This window comes from Perissodus microlepis, chromosome 20 (genome assembly GCF_051167445.1).
Source record: "Perissodus microlepis isolate ML-2025 ecotype Zambia chromosome 20, ASM5116744v1, whole genome shotgun sequence".
Lineage (NCBI taxonomy): Eukaryota > Metazoa > Chordata > Actinopteri > Cichliformes > Cichlidae > Perissodus > Perissodus microlepis.
Genome location: NC_140480.1, coordinates 29,098,226 through 29,124,716, shown reverse-complemented (window position 1 = coordinate 29,124,716; position 26,491 = coordinate 29,098,226). Strand labels below are relative to the sequence as shown.

Below are 26,491 nucleotides of genomic sequence, written 5' to 3'. Positions count from 1 at the left end.
ATGGCGCAAAAAGGCTAATAAACAGCATATTATTCGCTGCAAAACCCAAACTTGCTAGTTATGATATAAAAAATACCCCAAATTTCCCCGTGATTCCAGTCTTGCATGCATGCTTGGTTTATTGGTAGAGTCATTAACAATGGTATCACTCTTCTCATTGAATTCTCAACAATAGAAAAACCCCAAATATTCTCGAAAATGTTAAATGTACTTTGAGTGACATCTGTGTGAGTGAATTGACTGTGTGTTCTCCTAACCACAGAGCTGCCAGCACAACACAGAGGGCCCTCAGTGCGACAAGTGTCGTTCTGGCTACTTTGGCGACCCAAGCCGAGGCCGTCCTGATGACTGCAAGCCCTGCCCTTGCCCGTACACTGAGACATCACGACGGTAAGGTCACAGACAAATGCTCAAACACATCTACAGTACAATATGGAAGACTAATGCATGCGGAAACAGTCTTCAAACAAGGTTTCATTGGTAAATAAACTGAGCTTTCTCACTACTCAAGCTGAGCTCATTCAGATACGCGAATACTGTTTTATGCATTTTACATGCTACTCATTAAACTGCAGCTCCTAGATTTTGATTCATTATTCTTTCTGCGGACCTTGTAGGTTCTCTGACACCTGCTTCCTGAACATTGACCAACAGCCAACATGTGACGCATGCAGGCCCGGCTATACAGGAAGACGCTGTGAAAAGTGAGGAAACGTATATCATTACCTGTACCTTATCACTGAGCGTAATTAAGAACCTGTGCGGATATGAATTAAGCTGTACGACTCTCTTGGGGCTGTTTGCGACAATGACTTTTGTATTGTATGGTGCAATATTAAACAGGTGGTTTCTCAAATGTGCCAAATGTATTTAAAATTAAAATTAACTACACTTTGATATCTACTATATCTCTGTCTGTTTTTTTCCCAGGTGTGCTCCTGGTTATCAGGGTAACCCTCTTATGCCTAATGGAAAATGTGTCCCTGTCTGTGAGTACACTTACATTAAAGAAATCCAAAGACCTTTACATTATTGTTTGGCTTGTTGAACTAGTCAGTTATCCAGCCGTATGATCACAAGAAGACCTAAATCTTGTGTAATGATTCCCATCAGTTTTTCCCCCCTGGGGTTACAGTAGATTGTAGTGTGTGGTCATGGCTTAGGTATGCAGGGTGGCTGGAACCCTCCCAGGTGGACTTTCTTTTCCATATGTGATCTTTCCACTGCTCTGTCCCTGCAGCAAACCCATCTACCAAGTGTGATGAGAGAGGAATTGTCAGCTCCAGCAGCGGGCCATGCAGCTGTAAGGTATGGCTGCAGTATGGTAAACATTTAAATCATCAGTTGTTATAAATCTGCAAGGCAGAGAATTTCTGCTGCCATTTTTTTGAATTGAAGGGCTTGACAGGCACATGGGCCACATATGTGACTGTGTTTGTTTATTTGCTTCTTTGCCTACGTTGCAGAACAATGTGGCAGGCGCTCTGTGTGACGAGTGCAAGCCTGGGTTCTTCCACCTATCAGGGTCCAACGCTGAAGGCTGTCTACAGTGTTTCTGTATGGGTGTCACCAAACAGTGTTCCAGCTCCACTTGGAATAGAGAACAGGTGGGCTGCCAAGCTCTGAATGGAAAAAGAAGGAGCACATATATTTGGCACCATGATGTCACTCAGTGTTTGCTCACTAATGCTGTATCAGCAAATCTTTTCAGGTTCTAGATTGTTTCTGGTTATAAGCAATGTGCAAACGCTTCAGTCAGACTTGTTTCTGCATCTCTCAGGTGCGGGGTGGCGTAAACGGGCAACTCTTCTCCCTCTCCAATAGTGGCAACATTAATACTATCACTGAAGGCATCTCACAAAGGGGCTCCTCTGAAGTTGTCTACCGTTTCTTCTCAAGTCTCCCTAATGACATCTACTACTGGGTCCTGCCTGAGAACTTCAGGGGAGATAAGGTGAGGAAAACTAACAAAACAACAACCAAGTGAGTAGCAGGCAGGAAACAAGGTAAAAAAACATACATGTTTAAGGTGATTTCTGTTTTCTGATTTCTATGTTGTCAAGTAAGAAGGCTGCCTTTATCCATGCATTGAGGCTCTTTTGGACCTTCGGCTTGAATTCAGAGTCAAAGCCAGTCAAGGATGTCTTGTGACTCCCCTCACAGTATCAGAGGGGTTAAATACCTTTCCACTATTCAGTTTGTTGAAATGCTCACCTTTTCAAAGCAGATGGCCATACTTCATTAATCTGTTTCTGCTGGGAGTTTCTTTCTGTTTAAAACTGATGATGTCTCTCAGCTGTCTCCAAACACTTGCTCAAAGGAAATTTGTGCTTCTCTCTATATTGTAATGTCTTGATATTACTATGTAAAGTGCTCTTAGATAACCTATGTTATGATTTGGCACTACACGAATAAAACTAATTTGATTCGAATGAGCATTTGTTTTCAACATGTTGCTACCAGGTGACAGCTTATGGCGGAGAGCTTCGCTACACAGTGAGCTTTGAACCATTTCAGCGCTCTCTTGTGATTGATGGTCAGCCAGATGTGGTTCTCCAAGGCAATGGAATCTTCCTGGAACACTACGCTCAAACCAGACCGCTCCCACGTGTCCCACAAATTGTCACTGTGACCTTCCGAGAGGTGTGTTTCAGTGTTTTTTGGGAGTTTAGCTAAACCTAAATCCTCATCAACATTTCACTTTCGCTTAATTGTTTTTCTCTGGCTGACAGTCTGAATGGCGTCGTGCTGACGGACAGCCGTGTACTCGTGAGCATCTACTGATGGCGCTGGCAGACGTTGCTGTCTTCATGATCAGAGCCAGCTATGCCGACAATTTGGCTGAGAGCAGGTATGCTGGGAGGTTCCTCAAAGAGTGTGGAAAAGTTTCACAAATCACATATTAATCCGAGAGGATCACACTGCTTCACATGTCTTTTTTATGCGTGATTTAGTATCTCAGATATCCAGATGGACATTGCTGTTCCTCACTCAACTGGGTATGAACGTGCTCTGGAGGTGGAAGAGTGCGCCTGCCCTCAAGGATACAGAGGACCATCTTGCCAGGTACACATGAGGAGAGTAGTCTAGATTATTCTAGATGAGATGACAAAAACTTAATAGCTGCAACTAATGATTATTGATATATGATTCTATTCATTGTTATTAGTTGTACAGAAAGAGGCATTTTTGCTTTGGAGTTTTTAAAGTAATTGAAAATGAAAAAAATCTGCACTAATGTCTCTTTATAAATAAATCAATAATTATTTATACATGTAGTTTTGCACAGGAAATATTTTCCCTCATGTGAACTACAGCTGCCAGTTAAATCAGTTTATTGTATCAAAGCAAGAATAACAGGATGTAAACATTGATGGTTGTTCATCTGAGGCTAGCTTAGCTTCAAGCTTCTGTAGTCCATTCTCTGTGAAACTGCAAACTCCATCTTCTGATAATGACTGTAAGGTTTTTAATCTGGTCAGACTGCTGTTTTGAATTGGTACGAGCAACTTTGCAACCTTGGATTTTACTGAAGTTATTCTGACAAAGGAAAGAAAGCAAAGGCACCACAGATGTGTCTAAGCTTGCTAGAAATAAAGTCTCTTAATTTTTTCCATAATACTGCTTGACGATAATTGCAGTCTGTCTCGCTCCGGCAGTGGAACAAAGACATATTCCTGTTTGCCATCACTTGTCTCTCACCTGAGGTGCTTTTCCATTTTTTTCCATTCTGCAGGAATGTGACGAAGGGTACACGCGGACTACCTCTGGGCTTTACCTGGGCACTTGTGGGAGGTGTGATTGCAACGGTCACGCCAGCAGCTGTGACCCGGAGACTGGCAGGTGTCTGGTAGGTTCTGTGCTACTCTTCCCCTCTCTGTAGCCTTTGTCAGTGCTGAGCCGTCTTTGATCTCTGACACGGAATGTGCAAATTATTTCTTGGCAAATCCCAACATGTGGCTACCTAAGTGCCATATCTTCAACTGTTCCATGGATCACACCCCTTTTTTTATGTGTTTCCTGACCTAAAGCAATGTCTCCATAACACTGCTGGCTCAAGATGTGAGCGCTGTCAAAATGGTTTCTATGGAGACCCTGTCACGGGTGGTGCTCAGGCCTGTAAGCCCTGCTCCTGCCCTGGAATCTCTTCTAATAACCAGTAAGTTTATGTCAGAAATGATTTTCAGTTTACTTTTTTGTTCTTTTTCATGCTAAAGTAAACTGTGTGCAGGGCAGGATCATTCTCAATCGTCATCTTTGTTTTTTCAAACAGATTCTCCACAACCTGCTATCTGGATTCTGACGGCCAGCCGACCTGTGACAACTGTCCTCTTGGATTCACTGGCCGACGCTGTGAAAGGTACGTTGCTCCTCTTCTATTTCTCATCTCTCTATTTTTCTCTTTGTCTTCCTCTCAGGGTTGTCTAAGCACTGCTCAGTGTTTGGGGTTACCTGGCTGGCCGGCAGAAAGGTTTCCAGGGGCTGGCAGTAGCACAGACTGATTTCATTCACAGGAGAGGGATATAAGCATGTCTGTGGTTCAAATTTCCCTTTTTTTTCATGGTTTTTGTAGCTGAAGTATATCAAAGGAGGGATGGGATCTCTAATATATCTTTAAGGTTTTGTACTGTGTCCTCACAGAGCTGCTGGTGGTTCTCAGTGTTGTATTGTGGGTGTTTTGATTTGCAGATTGTGAAGTTATTTCTGCTGCTACTAGTAGTTTTCTTCGTCCCACATGCGACACAGACCACTAAGGTTATTTCTCCTGTGGCACAATGCTGTGTCTTTGTTGTTGGCTCAGTTCCCTTCATTGGTAACGAGGATGCCACCAGTCAGATTAGATTTTTTTTTTATAGAAAAGAAATATGCTGAAGGAGAACTAACAGTTTGGAAATAGATTTTTTTTCCCTCTGTATATCTTACTTTTACTTTCTTCTCCTTTTACATTATCTCCAGAAGCCTTTTTCAAAGGTTGCCTTCTGCTTCACCTTTTTGCTTGGCTGGTAGAAACACATTGTAGGTGCTGGCTAATGTGATTTCTGCACATATCAGTTGTTTTGGTCATAAATGTAGATGTGGCATTTATGTGGACTGTCTGGCTAATGAATCTTTGCCACCCCAATGGCAAAGATGAAAAGGTGACTTGGGTACACAGCGCATCTTGTCATTTACTATGATATGAAGTCCCTGCCTGTATCCCTGCCTGATTTTGCTATTTTGATATTAAGAGAAGAGATGCCATCTGCAGACAGTTGTGGGGACCCATTCCTGGAGAAGCACACAGAGGGCTCCCTGCCTATGGGATGTGGACCTGAAACAATATTCAATTTCAACTGGGATAAAGAATTAGAACTAAACGGCAGTGGAGATGATGACAGTGAAAATCCTAGGCCTGTTACTACTATTATCCCTACTAGGGCTTTATTGTCTACTGCATCACAGCATCACAGAACTCAATCAACAAAAATAATTGGGGTGGGCGTTGTTTCAGTCACCCCCAAAAAGTCAGTGTCCAGACTCCCACCACGCTTCACTCCAAGCCCAGAGCGCAGACAGTCAAGCTTCCAGCAACTTCTCCGGCTTCACCTGAACTCCTTTAACCGACGACTGACCATGCTGGAAAGCAACACGCTTGATATGAAGGACAGCATTCATAGTATGGAGAAACAGCAGAGTCTTCTCAGCTCCCAGCTGAAAGACGTTATCAGTCTGCAGACAGCCTCAGAGAAGAACAAGAAAGTTAGCGAGCTGGAAAAGAGCTACACAGAAATGGAGGCTCGTCTGAGCAGACTAGAGGGGCGGTTAGAGATCCTAATAGATGGTTTCACAGCCCTGGCTCAGGAGATGAACAAAATGAAACGTACAAGACACATTTCCCGTTCACTCCAAGAAAAAAGGGTTCTGCCTTCACTCACAACTGTCATTGCGGTCCCATTGCACTCAACACCTCAGCCTCAGGTCAGAGTTATACCTACTAAAATGTCTCTCACTAGTAAAGCCACTGTTCCCAAAAGCATACCGACTCCAGGTCTCCTCTCAAACAAACACAAATCTGCTCCTAAGACAGATAGAAAAGTCCAATCAGTGAAAAACACAACAAACCTCCAATCAGTCAATAGGTCATTCAAAAATCAGTCTTCAGCAAGATCAACAGTCAGGTTGAAGACCAGCCAAAGTAAACCTAACACTAACTCAGAGTCTACACCTCAAACTGTAGTGAAGCCTCAAACAAAAAAGCCAGAGGGCAGGAGGGCTGCTGTGACACCAAAACATAATTCACAGCCAAGGCAAACAAAACTAAAGGAAGTTAAAGAAGAGGCAACAATCACAAAATTTCAAGTGGACCCACCACCTCACAACTCAAAGCCTGCTAAAATCCCTCAGCTGCAAAAACAGTCTGATCGGGCCAATAAAAAGGATCCAGCTCTACTTAACATAAACAATGGCCGTAAAAAGACAGTGATAGCAGATGCACCTGGAACAAAGAAGGCTCCGGAGAGTGTGAAAACTTCCGAAGATGATTCAAAGAAATTGCCAAAGCCTCACAAAGGTAGCTCTAACCCAGATAAGAAAAAGACTGAGCACAAGTTTGCTCATAAGTTGCCCTCTCACAAAACGAAAAATTCAACCAAGGTCACAGTGACAGCCACAAAGACTGTTAAGGCTACTACAGCCAAGAAACCTAAAACAACAGTAAGAAGGACAACTCTTGCTCAAATCAACGCTACCTCTCCAAAGAAGAAGTCGAACATAACGATAAAAAGGACATCAAGTCCCACTAAATCCAAGGCTGTTGCTAGGAAGAAAAACACTAAAAAACACCAACATAAAAAGAAAAAATATTTTGAATCTGGAGTTTTGGACCTGCTGAGGCTTCTAAATGGAGATTCTAAATCTGCTAAGCAGAGCAGGAATCAAGAAGGTTCTCTACATATTGTCTTGGGAAAGCTGGCCATTCCCATCAAAATTATCCCTGATGACTAGAAAATATGTTGTTGTTGTATAATTTTTTTTTTCAGTTATTTTTTTAATTTCTCTGATCTTGGTCCTATTTATATATACTACAATCATATCAATGGAATATAATGAAGGCACAAATATTACAGTACTTACAGTATTTTACAGTGACTTTTAATTTATTAAAGGTATACTATGCGTTTACATTATAGACTAATACAAAAGTGTTTGGGAGGTGTTTTCCTCTGCAGAAAACCAACCATTTTTTGTCATTTCTTCTCTCCCCTCTTATTCTGCTGTGTTTGCTACATTTCTAAGCAAATTGCAGCATAGTCAAAGTGGATATCTTTAAAAATGTTCTGTCCTCTGCTCTCTGTGTGTGTTTGACGGCTGAGCTGTGCTGCTCACACAGAGCAGAGACCACAGGGGACAGCTTGAAGCAAAATTCCTCTCCCTCTTACTTGTCGAGTCATAAAGAGGGGCCAATTTTAAAGGGACAATGGTTTGTTTTTGCTTTGTTCTTTTTGGGTTTTTTGCAAACAGTAACCAACAAGTCCTGCAATTGATACCTTTAGTGTATTATTCCTTTAGTCTTTAATGCAGATGCTTACATATTTTTAAGTGTATTATGTGGCAAAGTACTGTCAGAACTATTGCACACAATTCCACTATGAAGAGATTGCTTAGCATGTGAACCTTTCATATGTGTACTTTTTTCACTTCATTATGGGCATGCTACCTCAAATTTGACCCCTAAATGTTCCTCTGCAGTCCAAGGCTTTGGACATAAAAAAAAAAAAAGAATCCAAGGGCAAAGTTTTAATATTGTTGCTTTTTATTGTCATGTAAAAAAAAAAGAGTGTTGCTTTCTGCTTTTGGAGATTGTTCTTTGCGTTTTATATTTTTAAAATTTCCATATGATGTTCTTTCAGTATGAAAATTTTGATGTACTGTATGTTTGATTTTTGTTATTATGATGTCTGTAAAACAAGATTAAGTTAACTCCTTTTGGAAAGTTCTTGAAGTCCCAGTAGACAGTTTGAATAGTGTTTCTGAAAACAAGTTTATAGCACGGAAGTCTGCTTTCTTGGCTGTTGACCTATGGACCTGCCAGAGGATAGGTGAGGTAAGACTGACAGCAGTCGTCCCTGCACAAATCGGGTTTGGATGAGCTGGGTGACAGTGCCAATGTATGCTTGAGCTGATGGTGCTTTGCTTTTCTTTGTCACACTATCAAAAATGATCACTTTCTTCCGCCTTAGCATCTTCTCTTTTATCTATTCCTAGTAGCTACTATTCCTACCTCTGCTTTCTTTGTTGTCACATGAGTTTAGATTAATAATTGTTTTCATCTTGATCATTTTTTTCTGTTTTTCTGTACATTGTAGTGTTTCTGTTCATTTGAAAAAGAGATTCCTCATTTTCAGCTGTACAACACTCCTGTGAGAGATGGGATCAACATCTGAGACATGTTGAAAGTTTTATCAGAGGCTGTGCTTCATCCATCTCCAGTGCAGGCAGTGTTTAAAACCTGTTAGTATACAGCGGAAAAGCTGGGTGATTTGGTTCATGTTGATGTAATGCTAGCTGTCTGTGTAGATGCGTATACTTGCTGAATGGAGTAACAGAATGGTACATGTGTTTCTTGTCTGAGTCACTCAGTCCTTTGTTTCTCGCTGAGGTCTGGTTTGGGTCAAGAAGATGCCTTAAAGGACATTATTCATCAAATGTATCTCTTCTTGCAGGCTTCCCAGCTTCCTGCCCCATTGTTCTTCAGGTTAATACTTTTTGCATCCTTCTTAACTGGAAATATTTACTTTAACTATCTATTTTTATTTCAGATGTGCTCCAGGATACACTGGTAATCCACTGCTTGGACAGAGCTGTAAAGTTGGCAATGGACGTGATGGTAAATTCAGTATTTTGATCTAGAAAAATAACAAATCTTTCCCTTTTTTTATAAGGAAAATACAAGTTGCAAAGATACTATTCAATACAGAGCTTACTGTAATCTTCTACCTTTCTGCCGTGTGACAGAGTGCTATAACTGTGACCAAAGAGGGCATGAAAACTGCAATAGTGGTGTGTGCAACTGCAAGGTGATCAGACACCGTCACTTCATGTTTGCATTAATTCCCTAGGTATTTTCACCTTCTGAATATTATAGCATGGGCTGCTTGTATCTTTTTCCTCTGATGCTGGTGTAGATGAACGTTGAAGGCCAGTATTGCTCCACCTGTAAGACTGGGGCCTTCCATCTGAGCCAAGAAAACAAAGATGGCTGCCTGTCCTGCTTCTGTATGGGTGTCACTCAGCAGTGCTCCAGCTCAACCTACTACAGAGATCTGGTAAGACTTTAAATAATAGTAAAAATACAAAAACAGATAGAAATAGTAAAATTATTCATGAACAGCAGAATATTTAATGATCAAACCAAATGTATGTTTGCACTGTTATACAGTAGCAGTGATTATATCAGCAAATGAGTTACATATTTACATGTGAGAGGAAAAATATGTAGTCTAACTCAGGAAAGGCTAAATTTGCCTTTATCACAATTTGCTTAAGTGCTTCTAAGCCAGTGATTTTGGACAAAGATCTACTGATATTTCCCCATGTAAGCAATTATTTCCAGGAAGAATAACTTCTGTTTTGTTTTGGGGAACTTTTTTGCTTAGAACTGCCTCAGGGCAACGGGGTAAGAAATATGAAGTCTGTAAGACACATAGATTATATTTTTAGAGTGGTGTTTAAGCTTATTTAATGTAAAAGAGACTTGATAGCTTAAGTCAGGGTCAAGGCCCAGCAAAGACTCCAATATGGCCTACTGGGCAGCGTTAGAAAATGTGATGGAGGGCATAAATCTTGGACTTTTAACTGTATTATCATAAGTTTTACAGTGTTTCCTGCTGATAAAGACCTCCGCTGTAGTCATTCATACTACACCGAAGTAACAAATAAACAATTGAGTGACAGAAAGGTTCCTGTTTTTTTCATTATTGCAATTTCCCCCATTTTGCTTTCTTCTTTGGTACCTTTTTTAATGTATCTTTTGTAGTGGGTCTCTATTAAACCCTGCACTTTCATTATTCATGTGCAAGAAGACCTTCAAGTCTCATGCAGTCTGTATCAAGCCTGTTTAGTCTGCTTCTCCCTTCCTTTTAGCAAAGTTTTTTTTTCTGATTTGCTGCCTCTTGGAAATGAAAGATTTCAGCACACGGTGGAAGGGTGTTCTGTGCTCACAGCCAGAATATGAGAATATGACATCACCATATTAGGGGTATCAACTTTCGCTGATCTGAAAGTGTAAAAATGTGTTTGAAGTGGAGCATTTAAAACCGTCTGAACTCTGAGCATTTGGATCAAAGAGATTACTTATCTGTGGGAATGTTTAATAGGAGCGTCTTTTATCACTTTAAAACTTTGCGATTAAAAAATGAGGAAATGCAAAATAGTTTTCTTTTAAGCACCTTATTTATTAATGGTTTTTTTAAGTTGTACTGCATTATTTAGTGGCTTGTATACTTAAATTTGCTTTGTAGGTGTCCTCAGTCTTTTCTCCAGGGAACTTCCAGGGATTCGCTCTGGTCAACCGTCAGCGCACCAGTCGCATTTCCACGGGTTTCACTGTAGAGATTTCCACTGAAGGCACTCAGCTGTCCTACAGTAACTTTGACTACCTGGGACAGGAGCCTCACTACTGGCAGCTTCCAGGAGTTTACCAGGGTGATAAGGTCAGTATTAAAAAGAATATACCACAGATACAACAGTTAAAACACCCCCATGCTGCATATAAACATGCTCAGCAGCACACATCAGAAACAACTAGACCATTCCTACTCAACTATTTTCTCCCTTTTGCTGCTTTTTCTTACTTTGAGCTTCAGCCAGTCCTTTTAGAGTGAACTTGTTTATCAATGTTTGCGTGATTTCTTTTCCTTCATTCCTGCAGTGGTTTCATCTTTTAAATCTGAACAGCATTTATAAAATAATTTGTATAGATTTGATGGCCCCAGTGACGACTCACATAATGTAGCTTGTTCTTTGTGTTTGTCTCCCTCTCCACACTCTATAGAAAAATTCTCATTTTGCTCGTGTGAAACGAAAAGATCAGGTATAAAGTTGTTGTATGTTGTGATTGCTGTTTGATCATATAAAATCTGATGATTTTTTTCTGAAGTGCAGTGTTATCTGGCATGTTTCGAGTAACTGTCCTGCATTTGAAATACGCTGGTTGATGTACAATAATAATAATTATCATGTTATGCATATATCGTGAATATGCACTGAAAAGTTCTGTGATCATTTATCTGTACTGGCACAGTTATTTATTAGATGCATGCCATTTTTACAGCTGTGCGTGCATTTTGCAGCTGAAGGTGGCAAACAAAGGCCCCTTAGAGTTACCCACTTTTATCGAAGTCCATATTCCACATCGCTTTCTGCTTCACATGATATGAGCCCTGTGGATTGATCATTAATGGTCCATTGAAGAGCTTCATAAACTTTAACTTTTACTGGAATAACACTGCCATAACACTTGCAAATACCATCAGCTCAGTGGTGAGCAAAGTGATCAAAGAGCTTACTTTATCCACATCAATAGAGTGATTCATATTTGCCAGAGGAGCAGCTAAGGAAGGATGCTTCCATCTGGAACCTAATGGCCACTCAACGTAAAGACTCCCACAGAACCAAAAGAGCTAGTCAGGTATTTGGTGTGACCTGCACTGTAGATCGGAGAATGTAAAACTTGTTTGTCTAACAAGAATAAGTGATGCACAGTGTTTTTGTGGACATCTATAGAAGTAACATCATCATCTTGGTTCATAGATGTAGCAGCATGAACACTTGGGTTTGATGAAGTAGGACTGAGCAGAAGCACATCGTCAGATATGAGTGTGTGTGCATGTGAGTGAGTTATAGAGAATTCTGGCATGAATAGCAAAATCTTAGTTTCTTACGTGAAAGAACTTTTTAAGTGTTTTATTGGTGTGACTACATTGTTTGAGTGGAAATAATAGAATGAGCCTATCATGGGCAGCATCTACAGTAACTATATAAAAACTGATTGCCTGCATAACCTGGTGTCTCTAAATAAACTTTGTCACTTTTATTGATGGTCAAGCAAGATTTCCATGGTAGGTCCCCCTTCTCTTGGAGTGGGTATATATCAGGTTACCTATTACCTGTCTCTGGTACACCACTTTCCCCTCAGGGTGCTGTCAGAGAGCTGGATGATGAAGTCTGGGCACTTCTCTCTAATTTCTCCAATGGTCAAGCTGGTTCTCCTCCATTTTTTCCCTCCTATAAATCCTCCTCCTTTCCTCCGTACTCTTCTCCCTATACTTCTCGAGTCTCAACTTCCTCTTCGTCTTCCTCTCATTCTCGCTGGTCTTTGCGTAACCCGAGTCCCCCACCCCCCCCATCTGGTATCGCTTCAGTTAGACCAACTCGACCCCAACCTTACTCCCCAGGACATGCTCCTCATCTCCAGGTACACTCTGTCAGAGATTGCAAGAGGTTTCGTTTATTTTTCGCAACCCTTTTGTTGATGTCTTGCATTTCTTTTTGGGGCCTGGTTCTCCCGTGAATCAGCAGAGCAAGAACACAGTGAGCAAGACTTATAGTACAACTGGTGGGACCAGCAAGGTAGATAGTGGAATGACTGAGTGACTAACTTCATGTACATTATAATCTTAAACCTGTAAAGTTAATTAACAACTTTCTTTTTTTTATTTGTCAAGGGTTGTTTTTTTCCAGATATTTAAAATAAAACTTAATTATAATTTGCGAAATTAATGCTGAATATAATGCATGTAGTTCATAAACACTAAAGAATGGGTAGTTGACTTAATTCTAGTGATTAATTGGAATGGAGGTATTTTTTGTTGTTAAGCAAATCACTCCCACTCACTGCTGTCACAGTGTGCACTGTAATTCTCCACTTAACACTGGTTTTATAATGGCCTGTCATTATGCTGTTGTCTGGTTTAGAACCCCATCTAATTGAGGCACTTGTTAAGCTGTCATTACCGTATTACTGACTGTACAAGTTGCTGTTTTAGTTGTCAGACAAGGCACAGTGCAAGTGCTCTGCTGTTATCGATTGGCAGCAATAACACTCCTACGTGAAAACATCTCCTTCAAAGTGTTTAGTTACATGTTATGTTTGTAGGCATACTTTCTGGAATCCTTGCTTGCTTGCTTGTGATTTCATCTTGCTGCTTAACTCTCGCTCGCTTCCTGTGGCTTATTCTCCTTCCTCCTTTGCCTCTCAGTACTTTCTGGTCTACAAAGGTTTCAACTTGCACCAGGATGGTCTGCTCTACTGGCAGCTTCCAGGGCAGTTCACAGGGGATAAGGTAATTGTGAAAACGTGGCTCGCTCCTGGTCATCCCCTTAGAGGTCACATAAAATATTGCACTCCTATTATCCTCAAGCATTCCTACATACCTGTCCACAAAACCTATGCCCATAGTTTTCCAGTTGTCCCCCACCCTTTCCCTTCAGTGTAGCTTCTTGATTTCCTGTCCTACATTCCTCCTGTGTATTAAAATGTGAGGGCTTTTTGCCATGTTATGATTGGAGTTTTGACTGCTTGGCTTTTTGTAAAGTGAGATGTAATGCAAAGGTCAGAGATCATGTTATTAGATTTTCTCTTAATTAAGTGATGAAGTGATGAAAACATGCGTGGCAGTATACGTCTCACATGAGACAAAAGCAGCAGATGCAGCAATGTCATGACTTTCATTCTTTGCTATGGCCTCCGGCTTCAAAAGCATACATAAAGCAAGTTGATGGTATCTTTCTTTTTTAATGGCCTTGGAAAAAATAACCTTCACAAAAACAGAAGCCATTAGACATCCATCCCATGGATAAAATTCAGGGAATGCACTTTTACATGTATTTACAACTCTGCAAAATGTAAAGATGCTCACATGTTGGAAAAAAATCAGTTTACACCTTTATATCCTCCTATCAAAGGACTTGTTGTCAGTAAAAACTCACTTTCAGCAGCCACCAATGTGTTTCACATTTCTCTTTTATCTTGAGAACTGCAACACTCATTAACCTGACATTAAATTTCACGCTTTAGGTGGGGTCCTATGGTGGAAAACTTAAATATACCATTTCCTATGTGGCTGGTCCGAGAGGAACACTCCTTGATGATGCTGACGTTCAGATTATTGTGAGTATCTCTGGGAAGTTTGCTGTTTTCTACCATTGTTATATGCACTCACCTGCTTGTGTTTTTCCTTCAGGGTAATGACATCACCTTGGTAGCCCGTCAGCCTTGGCAGCGGAGGCAACAGGGCAGAGAGATGAATACATTTGAGATCGTCTTCAGAGAGGTGAGTGGTTCATAACTTAGCCTTGCTGTTCAGATGGCATGCAAAAAGTTATTATTACTATACTGTTATAATGTACTTTATGTTATTTTATAATCCAATTTAATTATGAGTTAGATTTTTCCCATTTAAATATATTTTTAATTTTTACTATACGCCTGTGTTATATATATATATATAGAGATAAAAACTACAGCAAATTTTAGGCTTGTTGAAGTGAAACCATCCACGACTAAGCCTGTCCTGAAGCTGAACATGCTAAAACTCACTTTTCTTAAAATCTATTCATAATGCACACCAATTGCTTTAGCCTCTTTTTTTTTCTCCCCACTAGGAAAATTGGCGTCGACCTGATGGCATGATTGCCACTAGAGAGCACCTGATGATGGTTCTGGCTGATCTCGATGACATCCTGATTCGAGCATCCTACTCCACAGAGATGCGCTCCTCCAGCATCTCTGACATCAGCATGGAAGTTGCTGTGCCCAACTACAGCGGCTTGGCACAGGCCCTCGAGGTGGAGCAGTGCCGATGCCCACCTGGATACCAGGGACTCTCCTGCCAGGTCAATATTTTTTTAAAAATAAATTTCTCAGATTTTTCTTTCTTTTTCCTTTTTACCTGATTGTGCCTAAATCAAGTATGTGTCATTTTTAGGACTGTGCTCCTGGCTATACCCGCACCGGTGGTGGCTTGTACCTGGGTCACTGTGAGCTCTGTGAATGCAATGGTCACTCTGACTCCTGTCACCCGGAGACCGGCATCTGTACAGTACGAAGCACCAGATCAGCTAATGATTGGTATTTTTCTTTGAATTAAAGCTTCCTGACAAGATCTCTAAACAGAGTATTTGCCTTCTTCCAGAGCTGCCTACATAACACGCAGGGTGAGCTCTGTGAGCAGTGTGCTCCTGGTTTCTTTGGTGACCCCACTGTTGGCACTCCAGAAGACTGCCAGCCATGTGCCTGCCCTCACACTGACCCGGACAACCAGTAAGTTCTGGCACGTATATTAAGACGTTACATTCCAGCTCTATTTATAGCTCAGGACAGCTGTCCAGTGCAATTAACCCTGTCTTGTAGATTTTGGAGTATTGGTGAAACATTACCCTGTTTACTACAGCCTTATATCAAATCCTGCGTATTTCATTATCCTGATGAAAGTGTCTGATTTTGCACTTACATTTCACTTTACCATAACATAATTTTGCTGTTTCATGGCAATGAAATACCAAATCTGTTGAAAATAATAATTTTGAAAAACAATTGTAAAAAGGCAAAGTCTTAAAGACTACTATAACTTCCATAAAGGACCCTAAATCTAGTCAAAATTACAAGTAAACACCAATTACTTGATAACTGAGTTTCTAGACCAACACTTTTACTTTGTGTGTAACTTATGCAGGTTCTCCCCTACCTGTGAGAGCCTTGGAAATGGAGGTTACCAGTGTACTGCCTGTCAGCCTGGCTACACTGGCCAGTACTGTGAACGGTAAGAAAACTGCTACTCTCATTGGGAATACCTCATGTGTTTGTTTCAAACAAACCTCAATAAGATGAAATGCATCGTTTATGAAAATACACCTACTGGAATTTCTGTAAAAGTGCTTTTGCTTTCCATGATGGTTGTGAGACGGGTTTTTTTCTGTGCCTGTTAGTTGTGCTCCTGGATATGTTGGAAACCCACAGGCAAGAGAGAAGTGTCGTCCAAATGATGGTAACGTTTCCATGCTTCCAATAAAATAAATGAAAGCCTTGTGCTGTAACTGTGCATGAAATCTATAGGAAACATAATAATTCAGAAATTTATGAAATTTTTGACTGTTCTCACAAAATTCTTCTCAGAGTGAATTCCTGAGTGTTTATATTGACCGTTGCACCTCCAGTTGCAGCCCCACTCGTAGTCAAAATTTATCCAGAGAGAGTCCTAGTGCCACAGGGAAACCCTGTCACTCTGCGGTGTCAGGTGTCTGGATCACCTCCGCACTATTTCTTCTGGTCGAGAGAAGATGGACAGCCAATCTCCGGCAGTGCTGAGAGACATAGACAAGGTACAAGATTCAACCCTTTGACCCTAAATGTAAATGAAACTGACATGATCGTATCTTGTATAGTAGACTGATGATATATATGCAAATGCGAAATTTGTGTGTGCAGGAGCCGAGCTGTACTTCACCAGCGTCCAGCCAAAGGATGCTGGTGTCTACATCTGCACCTGCCAAGACCAGCGCAGCACTAACAGGAGCCACGCTGAAATTGTTGTCACAAGTGTGTATGGGTATCACTGTCACATTAAGAGAAAGATGTTTTTCCTGATGCTGCCTGTTAAAGAACACCAAATATATGTCAGCTGTGGTTCAATAAACACTGATTTTTATGATGAAAAAAAAAGGATTTGGGCTTTGTGGTAAATTTAAATTGGTGTCTTGTGTTGCGTTCTGAAATCCTCTTGAAGTATTTTTAAACAGTCAATGTAATCTAACTCTCCCTGTCACCAGGTGTCCCTTCCAAACCTATCCAGGTAATCGTTGAAGAGCCCAAATCCCAGACTATAAGGGTCGGGTCTACTGTCCAATTCATCTGTACTGCACAGAGCAAGGTAACGCTGGCTCATCCTTTATTTATGAGACACTGAGACAGTGTTTTGGAGACGCATACCCTGTGAGATTCATATATGTTTATCTGCTAACTCACGTACAGTCACCAGCCTACACTCTGGTCTGGACTCGAAGCGGCAATGGGAAACTTCCCAACCGTGCCATGGACTTTAACGGCATCCTAACAATTCAGAATGTCCAGCCTGAGGATGCAGGTGTCTACATTTGCACAGGTTCCAACATGTTTGGCATGGACGAGGGCAGAGCCATCCTCTACGTGCCAGGTTCGTGATCCTTGGCACCGCATTCCATTACCCATCACGCCTTGCTGCCATACCAGCTGTGACTACCATACTTTCTCATCCTCACACATTACCCCAGTCCGTCGTCTTACAGTAGTGCATGCTTTTCGTTTCACGTCGTGTGATGTAAACACTCAGCTCAGGGTTAACAGCTTCCTAAGCGCTTGCAGTTCTAACTCCCAGTGCTTTCGCCCTCTGCTCTCAGTTACCACATATATGAAATGTCTGACCTCATGCTGCTAATCAATCAGCTCTTTTCTCTGCATTTTTTTTTTTAACTTACAGTCTTTTGTGTCTCTTAATGTGGTTTCCTGGAATATATATGAAGAAATACAGCTTGTGGGTTTGATAATAACTGAAACTGTAGAACATAAGATATAACACACAATATACATGGGCAAGCATACAGATTAACTAATGGGCACTCAAAGGTCATATCTCTTTTGGAGATGTGATTTGTGGACAATGCTTTCTGCCAACACTCTGATGAAGCTACTGCTGATTTTTATCTTCTTGTTTGTTTGTTTTTTGGTTTATTTTTTCATAATTAATCGGTGGTGGTCTGGTTGCTTCCTGATTACTCATAGATTTTCTTGTTGGTGCTGCCAAACATTTTGCTAGCAGGGTGCTGGATTCTGGTGTGCTCCTATGCTCCTCCCTGGCTTAAGTGTAGTTTGTGTAGCGTAGTGCATAATGACGAGGGGAAATGCGGATGCCACGATGTGTGCTTAGTGACTCTGTGACTGACATTCAACTAGGACTTCACTGTAAAGGATGAATAGGAAGAAGTCCTACTACTCTTGAGTATTTGTGTTATCCAACTTTTAAAGTGTCCCTTCATGAAACTACTGGCTGCTTTGTTACTCCACTTACCATCCTGATGATGAACGTTGTTGAACAAAATGGTGCTACTAGTCACAGTTGGTTAAATCTATGTTTAAATTTACTGTTGAACTGTGCTGTACTGTTGTAATAGTAATGTTTCATTCCTTTAGTGTTAGTCCACTTTTGTATTGATTGCTACTTCTAATTTTTTGTTGGTAAAAACTTCAATATCTGACTTTTTCATCTGACCTGCAGAAGAAAAAGAAAAAAGCATGTATTAAATCAACTACAATTGTATATTATGTTTTTTATTTACACTTTGTCAATGTTGTTGGTGCTTTTGATTCTGTGATTGACTGAAATTTGTTAGCCTAGAATGTTTTCATGAAATCAAATATATAAGAAATGTAGATTTTGGGTGGCTTTTTAAAGGAACCTTTAAAAAAGGCAACATGGACACAGTTACATGGCAAGATGTTTGTTTACATTCACACAATTTTAAGTATTTTTACTAAAAAAAATACTTTTAAATTTCACAGGTCACACTTTAAATGTTGTCTTTTTGGCTTTATTTCAGTCGACTGATTAGATTTCTTTATTTGTCATTCTTATTAATTCAAAGGCTACATGTCAGCATGTATACACAAATGTGCTTTTGTAATTTTTTTAAATTTACTCTTCTTTTTTTTTACTTTCTTTTTAAAACACACCAAAATTATGTAATGTGCACTACAATGTATTTATATTAACTGTGAAATATGTTTAAAAGGAAAAAAAAGTTATTAAAAGTATCACATATAGAACAAAGAGATTTTTTTACAGCCTCACTCATTTACATCTATAATATATCTTAGATTCAGGGTGACCACAAGCTGTATGTTGGCTTTTAGCACCTGAAATTTCAGTATTTAAAACAGCTTCTTGCTACTAACCTGCATGTGGCTACTCTGTATATCTTAATTTTGTGTTGCTGAACAGTTCTCATAGTGATGCTCTTTGAGTCTGTGTGTCTGTGTGTCTATATGTATCATGATTCTTTTGTCTGTTACACATGTGGTACTCAGACTTTAAAGTCTAAGTGGGTTTTCCTCATTGTTAGATAAGCATAAAACTGATACATTTCAAAGCATCATTTCGGAAACTATCTTGACTCACACAATATGTATTAGGTAAGTATTAATTTGAATGCATGAAGCTATTTAATGGCACCACGAGTGACAAATTCTTAAACAATGTAAAAAACCACAAGTTGAAATGGAAAAACAAATGTCAAAGTGGTGCCATTTGAATTCAATCCCATGATTTTTTAACATGTTTACATCGTGTGTGATGATGTTTGCAATCGAGTGGGAAAAACTACGGCGACTCACATGCAAGGACGGATGTAAGTGTCTCTGAGGAGATGCGAGGTAAACCACCGTTACTTCAGAAAGCTGACCTGTCAGTTTACCTGTTCCCTTCATCCCTCCCTCCCTTCCTCCCTCCCTCATATCCAGAGGCCTCACAGACTCAGATGTTTTACACATCCTATGAAATGTTTGAAGGACGCAGACATAGTAAGTCCGCATGGGCATGATTTCTTCTACAGGGTTCCCTAGAAGGACCCTCCTCTCTCTGTCTCCTTTACATGCATGCTCTAATCTTCCACAGCATGGATGCGCTAGTGATTTGGTAACATCCATGTACAACCACCCAAGCAACAGCTGCAGACGCTGCATATATAATAGCCTGGAGCATACATGCTCTCTTATGTGGTGTTCAAAAACAATCAAAAAAGTCGAATTTAGAGCTAAAAATATGTTTTTTGTGTCCTTCTTAGAATTAAGGCTTATAAGATTGTACATGAGTGTTACTGGTTCCTACTTGACTTTTTTGGTTCATTTGGATCCATCACTGCTGGGAAAAGTGCATGTTCATTCCAATGGGCATCTCCTTGTGAAAGTAGAGTCTACTTTCCATTGTTTGGAAAAAAACTTTTAAAAATCTATTTTTTTCAGTCACTGGAGTCCTTTCAGTTACTTTATCGTCCTAGTTACAGATGACCAAAAAAGATGAAATATAACGTGGACAAAGTAATTAAGTCTGTTTTGTTAAAATAATAATTGTCCAGCTAATTTTCTGTTTGTGTAATTGCATGTTTTATATGACAGAATGTCATATAGGAAATGTCACTTCATTCTTACCTTCTTTTCCTCTTCACTTTCCTCTGTCGTTTCAGGAATCATGCTAAACTTTTTTTTATACTGTCATCTGGGCTTCAAACATCATACTGTGCTTAATACATCTCATCACAACCCCATTGCATCATAGCTAAATGTGCATAGCAGACTGGAGTCCACACTTCCATTTGTGTGAAGAGATACTCAGATGGAAGTGTACTTTAAGTAACACCGTGAGTGTTTAGGCTAAACTATACTGCAGCGGCTTCATACAATCAAACACTGTATGAAGAAAATATTTGTTTCTTAAAGCAGTATCTTAATTCTAGTGTGGTTATGGATAGTTGTTTTCTGCAGTGGCCACAGGTGAATTAGCTCAACAAGTAACAGAATGGATTTCCATATAATGTCTGTGGTGCCCAGAGAATAACTCTTATTCCCATGACTATTTTCCAGACTCACTCAGTGCTCAGTTTATGTTTTTTTGAATAAAATTCCTCAACAACTTCTTTATGGATTGCCATGAAATATGCAGCACTACACATATTCACATCCTTTCACAACTGTTTGTAAACACCAGTAAACCTTTCACATAGCACCATCATCAGGCCGAGAGTGTCAGGTATTTTTTTTATAGCCCTAAAACTTGTTAAATAAAAACATCCAATCTTTTTGAGCTCTTCTTAAAATGTGATAATTAGCAAATTATTCAATATATTTCCTAAACACATGCAGGTTAACATGTTTCTTGGCATTTAGTTAAAAAATAGTACAAACTAATGGAACTACTGATATTGCTAGTCTTTTTGAATAGCAAATGAAATACCTTTACTGTAATACAGTATAACCAGAGTAAAAAAAAGATGAGAAGAGTTATATCTCAAAAACTGGGCAGATAAAACCAAAGCTAACTGCTAAGACAGATCCCATGTTAATAATGTGAGAAGTAGTTTTTTGGTGGGTTTTCTTCCTTTTTTGGTATTTTAAGTGTTATTGCATGTTGCACTGATTCTACCATAGACATTTACATCCATCCATCCATTTTTGTTCCACTTATCCAATCCAGGTATGTGTGGGGGGGGGGGCAACCATGTCTGCCCTGTGACAGACACATCACCAGTCTGTCAGTGGGCCAACACACAGAGACAGACAACCATTCACATTCACGCCTTCAGACAATTTAGAATCACCAGTTAGCCTAACCTCATGTCTTTGGACTGTGGGAGGAATCCAGAGAGAACCCAGGCAAGCATGAGGAGAATATGCAAACTTCACATAGAAAGGTCACACGGAGGATTCATACCCACGGCCTTCTTGCTGTGACGTGACATTTACAAAACATAACAAATACAAATAAAAAAAATACATCTATAGTCATAATCAAATCAGTTCATAGATGCTAAGCCAGTGTTCAGACTGTCATGCCTGCCTCATGTCCCACAGTGAACGCCCTGGAGTGTTCGTGTCACTGGGGTCAGAGAGTCAAAGATTAGCCAAGGCTTCAAAAATCCCAGTTTTCAGCCTACAGTACATAGCCTCCTCCCATCCGACTGAAAGAGCCCTTTCTTTTGGTCTGGTACCCTGGGATCGAATACACAGTCCAGAAGCTAGCCAAACTGGCGTAGACAGCAATATACCCAGAGGCCCTGCCAAGGACTGCATGCCACATCTCATCTGTTTTGTCTGCACTGGGGATTTAGGCTGCCAAGTGGGTTGAGGCACAGGCCATCACTTTCTCTCTAAGTCTGATCAGTCCCTTACATGTAAAAACATTTTCACAGTTTGTAATAAAATAACCCGATGGTCAAGCAGAGGCTGTAGTCTCCTGACAAAAATTCATGATTCATTTAGAAGGTCTGTTAGAGCTGTGCTTGACTGAATTGTGTCCTTCTGTAGCTGCAGAGGGGGCCCGGCCTCTGGCCACTGTAACTCCCTCAGTGCTGAACGTCTATCAAGGCCAGAGGGCAGAGTTCCACTGCACAGTAACTGGAAACCCAACCCCTGCCATCGAATGGATTGGTATGATAAGTTGGATTTCATTCTTAATCTATTTAATGCAGGGTCTATTGAGCTATTTCTAGTTATTTAAGTAGAAAGACCAGATTCCGCTATGTTGTGTTTGTCTCTAGGAAATCTAGTCCAGCAAAAGAAACCTACAAAACTTACCCCCACTGCTTTGATTTTGTCATTAGTGACATTAGTGTAATTGTGTGATCCCTACAGGAGGTCCAGGTAACCGAATGAGTCCGAGAGCAGTGATACGAGGTGGCATACTGACCTTCACGTCAGTGGACGCGGCTGATGAGGGAGACTACACCTGCAAGGCCCTAAACACGCATGGCGAGCACACAGCGCGGGTTTCTCTCCTTGTCCAAAGTATGCATTGTGTTTAAGTGTGTATGCCTTTTTATTTCATGTTTCCACAGAAAGATTTTGAGGACTCACAACTATCTGGGGACAAAATGCAATGTTCAGGTTTAGGAATAAAGTGGTTTTCTAAGTTAACAGATGATTCCAGTTTCCTGTGATCACAATATGTGTCTTTGAATGTCATGTTGCATTCTTTGGTTAGACTCTAACCCTAGCGGTCTAGGCAACCTACCTCAAGTCCAAGTCAGTCCTCAAAATACAGAAGTCCAAGAAGGTGACACATTGAGGTTGTACTGCAGAGCATCAGGATCACCCACCCCGAAGCTCACCTGGCTGAAAAATGGAGGACAAATCCCCCCTCAGGTGAGCTATATCCATCTTTCCAGTGCCTGAAAGAACAGCATTTAATTAAAAACTGTAACTGCATTTATATTCATTTCTGTATTATCTCTATCTAAAACCTCAAGGTAAGTCCAGTGCCGATGGTAATCAGTGTTTATGGCTGTTTCAGCATTTTGACCTCTTAACTTTATTTTTCCCTCCCTTCTGTTTGTCTCCTCTTCTTTTTTTTTTTGTCCTACCCTGTTCTGACATTTGCTCAGGCTATTCCCTCTCACGGTTTCCATCAGTTTAAAAGCAACAGTCTCGATGTGTTACAGAGACGTATTGAGGACCTGCAGGTCTGTCCATCTGTCCACCGTCTGTCTGTTTTGTCTCATAGTTCACATCCATTGTCCTCTACTGACCTCGTCTTCACACATTGTCGACTAAGTGCATGATCAAACGTGTCCTTGATTCACACCTTGTAAATTATGTTAATTTGTCACAGCTGCTCACTAAGTCATTGTGGCATTGGTGCCAAATACATTAAAACCAACTAGCTTGGCCCGGTTGACTTCTTAGTGTACTCGCATGCAGTACCTGTTTTTAAATTATGTTGTAATATTGTCCTGTTTTTGTGCTGTCCATATCATACCATCCCTCAAATGTTTGGGTTCTCAGCACCCAGTTGACCCCCATCATTCCATTGAGTGTATTAACAGCACTAAGTATACAGTAGGTACTGTAGGTATTTCAGACATATTTTTCTCTATGCCAGGCGTAGCCCTCTGCCCCCCTGCCCAGAGGGTTTTGTGTTAGTCTGGATTCTGACCGGCCCTCCTCGGCTTGACAAGGGCTCCGGGGCCTGTTTAGTTCTGCCTCAGAGAGCCACTGCGTTGTGTCAGCCTTTCCCAGGGGGAGCCGGGCTCTGCCGTGCGACCACGCAGAAATTCTGTATGCTCTAGCAAACAGCTTGCTTTGAAAACTTGTCAATGGGTTCAGACACACATTGAGCCACAGCCCGCCTCAGCCACTGCTCGGTTTAGCCTCCCTCACGGTTGAATGGTCCGAAGCTAAGCAGCTTTGTCCATGGATGCCCCGACACCCCCCGGATACAGTAATCCCTCCCCAGACCAACCCCTTTCTGTTTCTCCTCCCATCTAAGGTGTTTCCAAACTTAATACAAGCTCATTTTCAGCTTTGCTGGGCATCTGACTGCCATGTGGAGTAGAGTACAAACAAGTCAAGTTGCTAGCCGAAAAGTCTCAGGAGCTCATAAATATGTGGTGAAATTGTTTTAAGATATTTGATGGTGGATATAAAGTTTAGACCTGTTTTAAAATGCTAACTGTCACAACCTGTCTTCTCTAAATGTCGTAATTTTTTCATTATTTTGGTGATCAACAACTGTAAGCTGTAGTAAATTTACAGTACTGTGCAAAAAGTTTTGAGTCACCCCAAATTTCTTTATATTTTGCTAGGAAAGTTGAAAATAGGTACAGTGATTTATTGAAACGTGCAAATGTAAATCGAGGTACATTATGTAAGGCAAAAACAGAGTTTGTTCAATTTTAAACCAGCTTGAAAGTCAATAATTGGGAATTGGGACTGAACAATAATACCTGTTCAGTCTGTGCTTATGATTCAACACAAAAAATGTTGCTCTTAAGCAACATTTCTTTGTAAATTCTTGAAGCGGTTTGCAGCATCTTTTCCTAAACAGATACTGTTTATTTGCTCTAGATACTTTTTTAGGCCTGGTAAGTGGTACGTGGCTTACAAAACAAAAATCCTTCCTTTGCAAATGGTCTAAAAGGATTTAAAAAACAGCCAATGTTCAAAGAATTTTGAAAGACCTTCATAAGAGAAAATGGAGAAGAGACCACCTAAAAAATCAAGAAGGCTGCTGGAAGCTTGGGAACAAAATATAAAGAAAAGTCCTCAAGATGAGTGCACAGTGCTGTAATTATCACTGATCATGGACTATTAACAAATCATAACATCGTAGTAAAGCTGGCACTACTTTTTACACTTCCATGTACGATGGACAGTGTCACCAAATTCATAAACAACTGTACAAACTAGAGTAATAACAGCTCTTGTCTCATCTTTAAGACCTATGCTATAGTGCTTTTGTGTTGCTTTTAGCTAGTAATGTGACTCAATCAGCAATGTTATATTTGTGCTGTTTCAAGGGACACAGGTAAGTAATGTGCTCTGTCAGTTTATGATTTATCTTTGTCAAATATGAGGCAAATATAAGTAAAATAATGCTTGTTTTGTATTGTTTCACAAAAGAATGGTAATGTAGTTTCTAAGTTTGTCTCATTTTTGTATGTCCTCTCCAGGCTCGTAATGACCGCACCGACATCGGTACTCTGTTCATCCCTAATATCAAGGTGGCCGACTCGGGTACTTATATGTGTGTCGGCAGCAACAACATTGGCTCAAATAGTGCTCCCATTAAAGTCAGTGTGCACAAAGGTAAGACAGCATGGTAGTCAAACTAAAGTCATCAGTGTCTCAGACACAACTTTGAATTTTAATTTCATTTTATTGTGTTTTACTATAAATACTCTGACAGATAAAAACACCGTGCAGCTTAACTATTTATGTTTGTGCCATGCAGCTGATCATAGCTATAATGTGGTGAGCATCCAACCATCCATAGCTGATGTCCAAGTAGGCCACAATCTGGAGCTCAATTGTTTTGCGCCAGGAAATCCTCCTCCCCCTGTCATCTGGACTAAAGCTAGTGGACACCTCTCTGCCAATCACCAGGTAATCACACATTGTGCGTCATTGTTCCTCCATTTGATAAGAGATATCTTATATGCTAGCAAGGGAAAATAATCTATATAACCTTTATCTTTTCCAGACTGCACATAAATTTGGTTCTTTGACTTAGACTCACTCAACATACATACAGTACATACTATACAATCACAAGGATTGCGGTTCTTGCCGAAGTCCAGTGTATGCACAACCTACTTTTGTGCCTATCCATTATATCAGTTTTGTCAGCATTTTTATGTCAGATATAGCAATAGTAATATATAATCCTTAGTAATGCATGCACAGTTAGCATGTATTTCCGACAGAAGAACTTTGTAAAAACAGTAAATAGTAAGAAAAACGTTTAAGATTTGGAACGAGACATTACTGCTGACTTTTTTTAATGCTTTGACCACCAGAAAGTTGTGCCATTTAGTTCCATTATATTCAAGAAAAGGCTGACATTTCCAAAAATTACATGTCCAAAACTAAGCATGTCACACAAAATAATCTAGATGGACACATCTGTCAAAACAGCTGCGAACCACCAAGTTATAGACTTTTCAGGCCTTGTGGAATCTGGCAACAAGATATAAACTGCAAATCCTTTAACTCCCCTAAGTTTCAATGTGATGACAGACTTGTTGTTCCACAGCAGCTCACAGATGCTCAGTTTGAGTTTCATCTGGGGAAATTAGCTGTAGGGTTCATCCTTCCCACAGAGCATCCTGGTGGCATTGCTTCCCCTGGTAAATGTTAGCTGTTCACACGATTTCAAAGAGAAGGGAATCAGCTGGCTTCCTTCAATTGCTTAAAATGTAGTTCAGTCCCTGG

The 26,491-nt window shown here is 40.4% G+C and overlaps 1 protein-coding gene across 7 annotated transcripts in view; it reads left to right on the top strand.

Annotated features, from left to right (window-relative positions):
• hspg2 (heparan sulfate proteoglycan 2) overlaps positions 1-26,491 on the top strand; it is a 91,315-nt gene that overhangs the window by 46,421 nt on the left and 18,403 nt on the right. For 3 of the 7 annotated variants that reach the window (XM_084916154.1, XM_084916153.1, XM_084916151.1), the window contains exons 20-58: positions 263-390; positions 618-704; positions 931-989; positions 1,241-1,308; positions 1,467-1,607; positions 1,781-1,954; positions 2,464-2,643; positions 2,733-2,851; positions 2,955-3,066; positions 3,737-3,850; positions 4,032-4,159; positions 4,274-4,360; positions 8,799-8,866; positions 8,995-9,056; positions 9,165-9,305; positions 10,500-10,691; positions 11,033-11,071; positions 11,564-11,668; positions 12,176-12,454; positions 12,559-12,609; positions 13,239-13,322; positions 14,057-14,149; positions 14,223-14,312; positions 14,644-14,874; positions 14,967-15,080; positions 15,174-15,301; positions 15,714-15,800; positions 15,967-16,025; positions 16,195-16,359; positions 16,466-16,576; positions 16,807-16,907; positions 17,009-17,189; positions 19,529-19,588; positions 22,088-22,210; positions 22,415-22,567; positions 22,764-22,924; positions 23,164-23,241; positions 25,231-25,366; positions 25,512-25,663. In XM_084916154.1, the coding sequence (XP_084772280.1) occupies positions 263-390; positions 618-704; positions 931-989; positions 1,241-1,308; positions 1,467-1,607; positions 1,781-1,954; positions 2,464-2,643; positions 2,733-2,851; positions 2,955-3,066; positions 3,737-3,850; positions 4,032-4,159; positions 4,274-4,360; positions 8,799-8,866; positions 8,995-9,056; positions 9,165-9,305; positions 10,500-10,691; positions 11,033-11,071; positions 11,564-11,668; positions 12,176-12,454; positions 12,559-12,609; positions 13,239-13,322; positions 14,057-14,149; positions 14,223-14,312; positions 14,644-14,874; positions 14,967-15,080; positions 15,174-15,301; positions 15,714-15,800; positions 15,967-16,025; positions 16,195-16,359; positions 16,466-16,576; positions 16,807-16,907; positions 17,009-17,189; positions 19,529-19,588; positions 22,088-22,210; positions 22,415-22,567; positions 22,764-22,924; positions 23,164-23,241; positions 25,231-25,366; positions 25,512-25,663 (4,641 nt within the window). The remainder of the gene's footprint in view (positions 1-262; positions 391-617; positions 705-930; positions 990-1,240; positions 1,309-1,466; positions 1,608-1,780; positions 1,955-2,463; positions 2,644-2,732; positions 2,852-2,954; positions 3,067-3,736; positions 3,851-4,031; positions 4,160-4,273; positions 4,361-8,798; positions 8,867-8,994; positions 9,057-9,164; positions 9,306-10,499; positions 10,692-11,032; positions 11,072-11,563; positions 11,669-12,175; positions 12,455-12,558; positions 12,610-13,238; positions 13,323-14,056; positions 14,150-14,222; positions 14,313-14,643; positions 14,875-14,966; positions 15,081-15,173; positions 15,302-15,713; positions 15,801-15,966; positions 16,026-16,194; positions 16,360-16,465; positions 16,577-16,806; positions 16,908-17,008; positions 17,190-19,528; positions 19,589-22,087; positions 22,211-22,414; positions 22,568-22,763; positions 22,925-23,163; positions 23,242-25,230; positions 25,367-25,511; positions 25,664-26,491) is intronic. The other 4 variants (XM_084916157.1, XM_084916156.1, XM_084916158.1 and 1 more) reach the window with 2 other exon arrangements.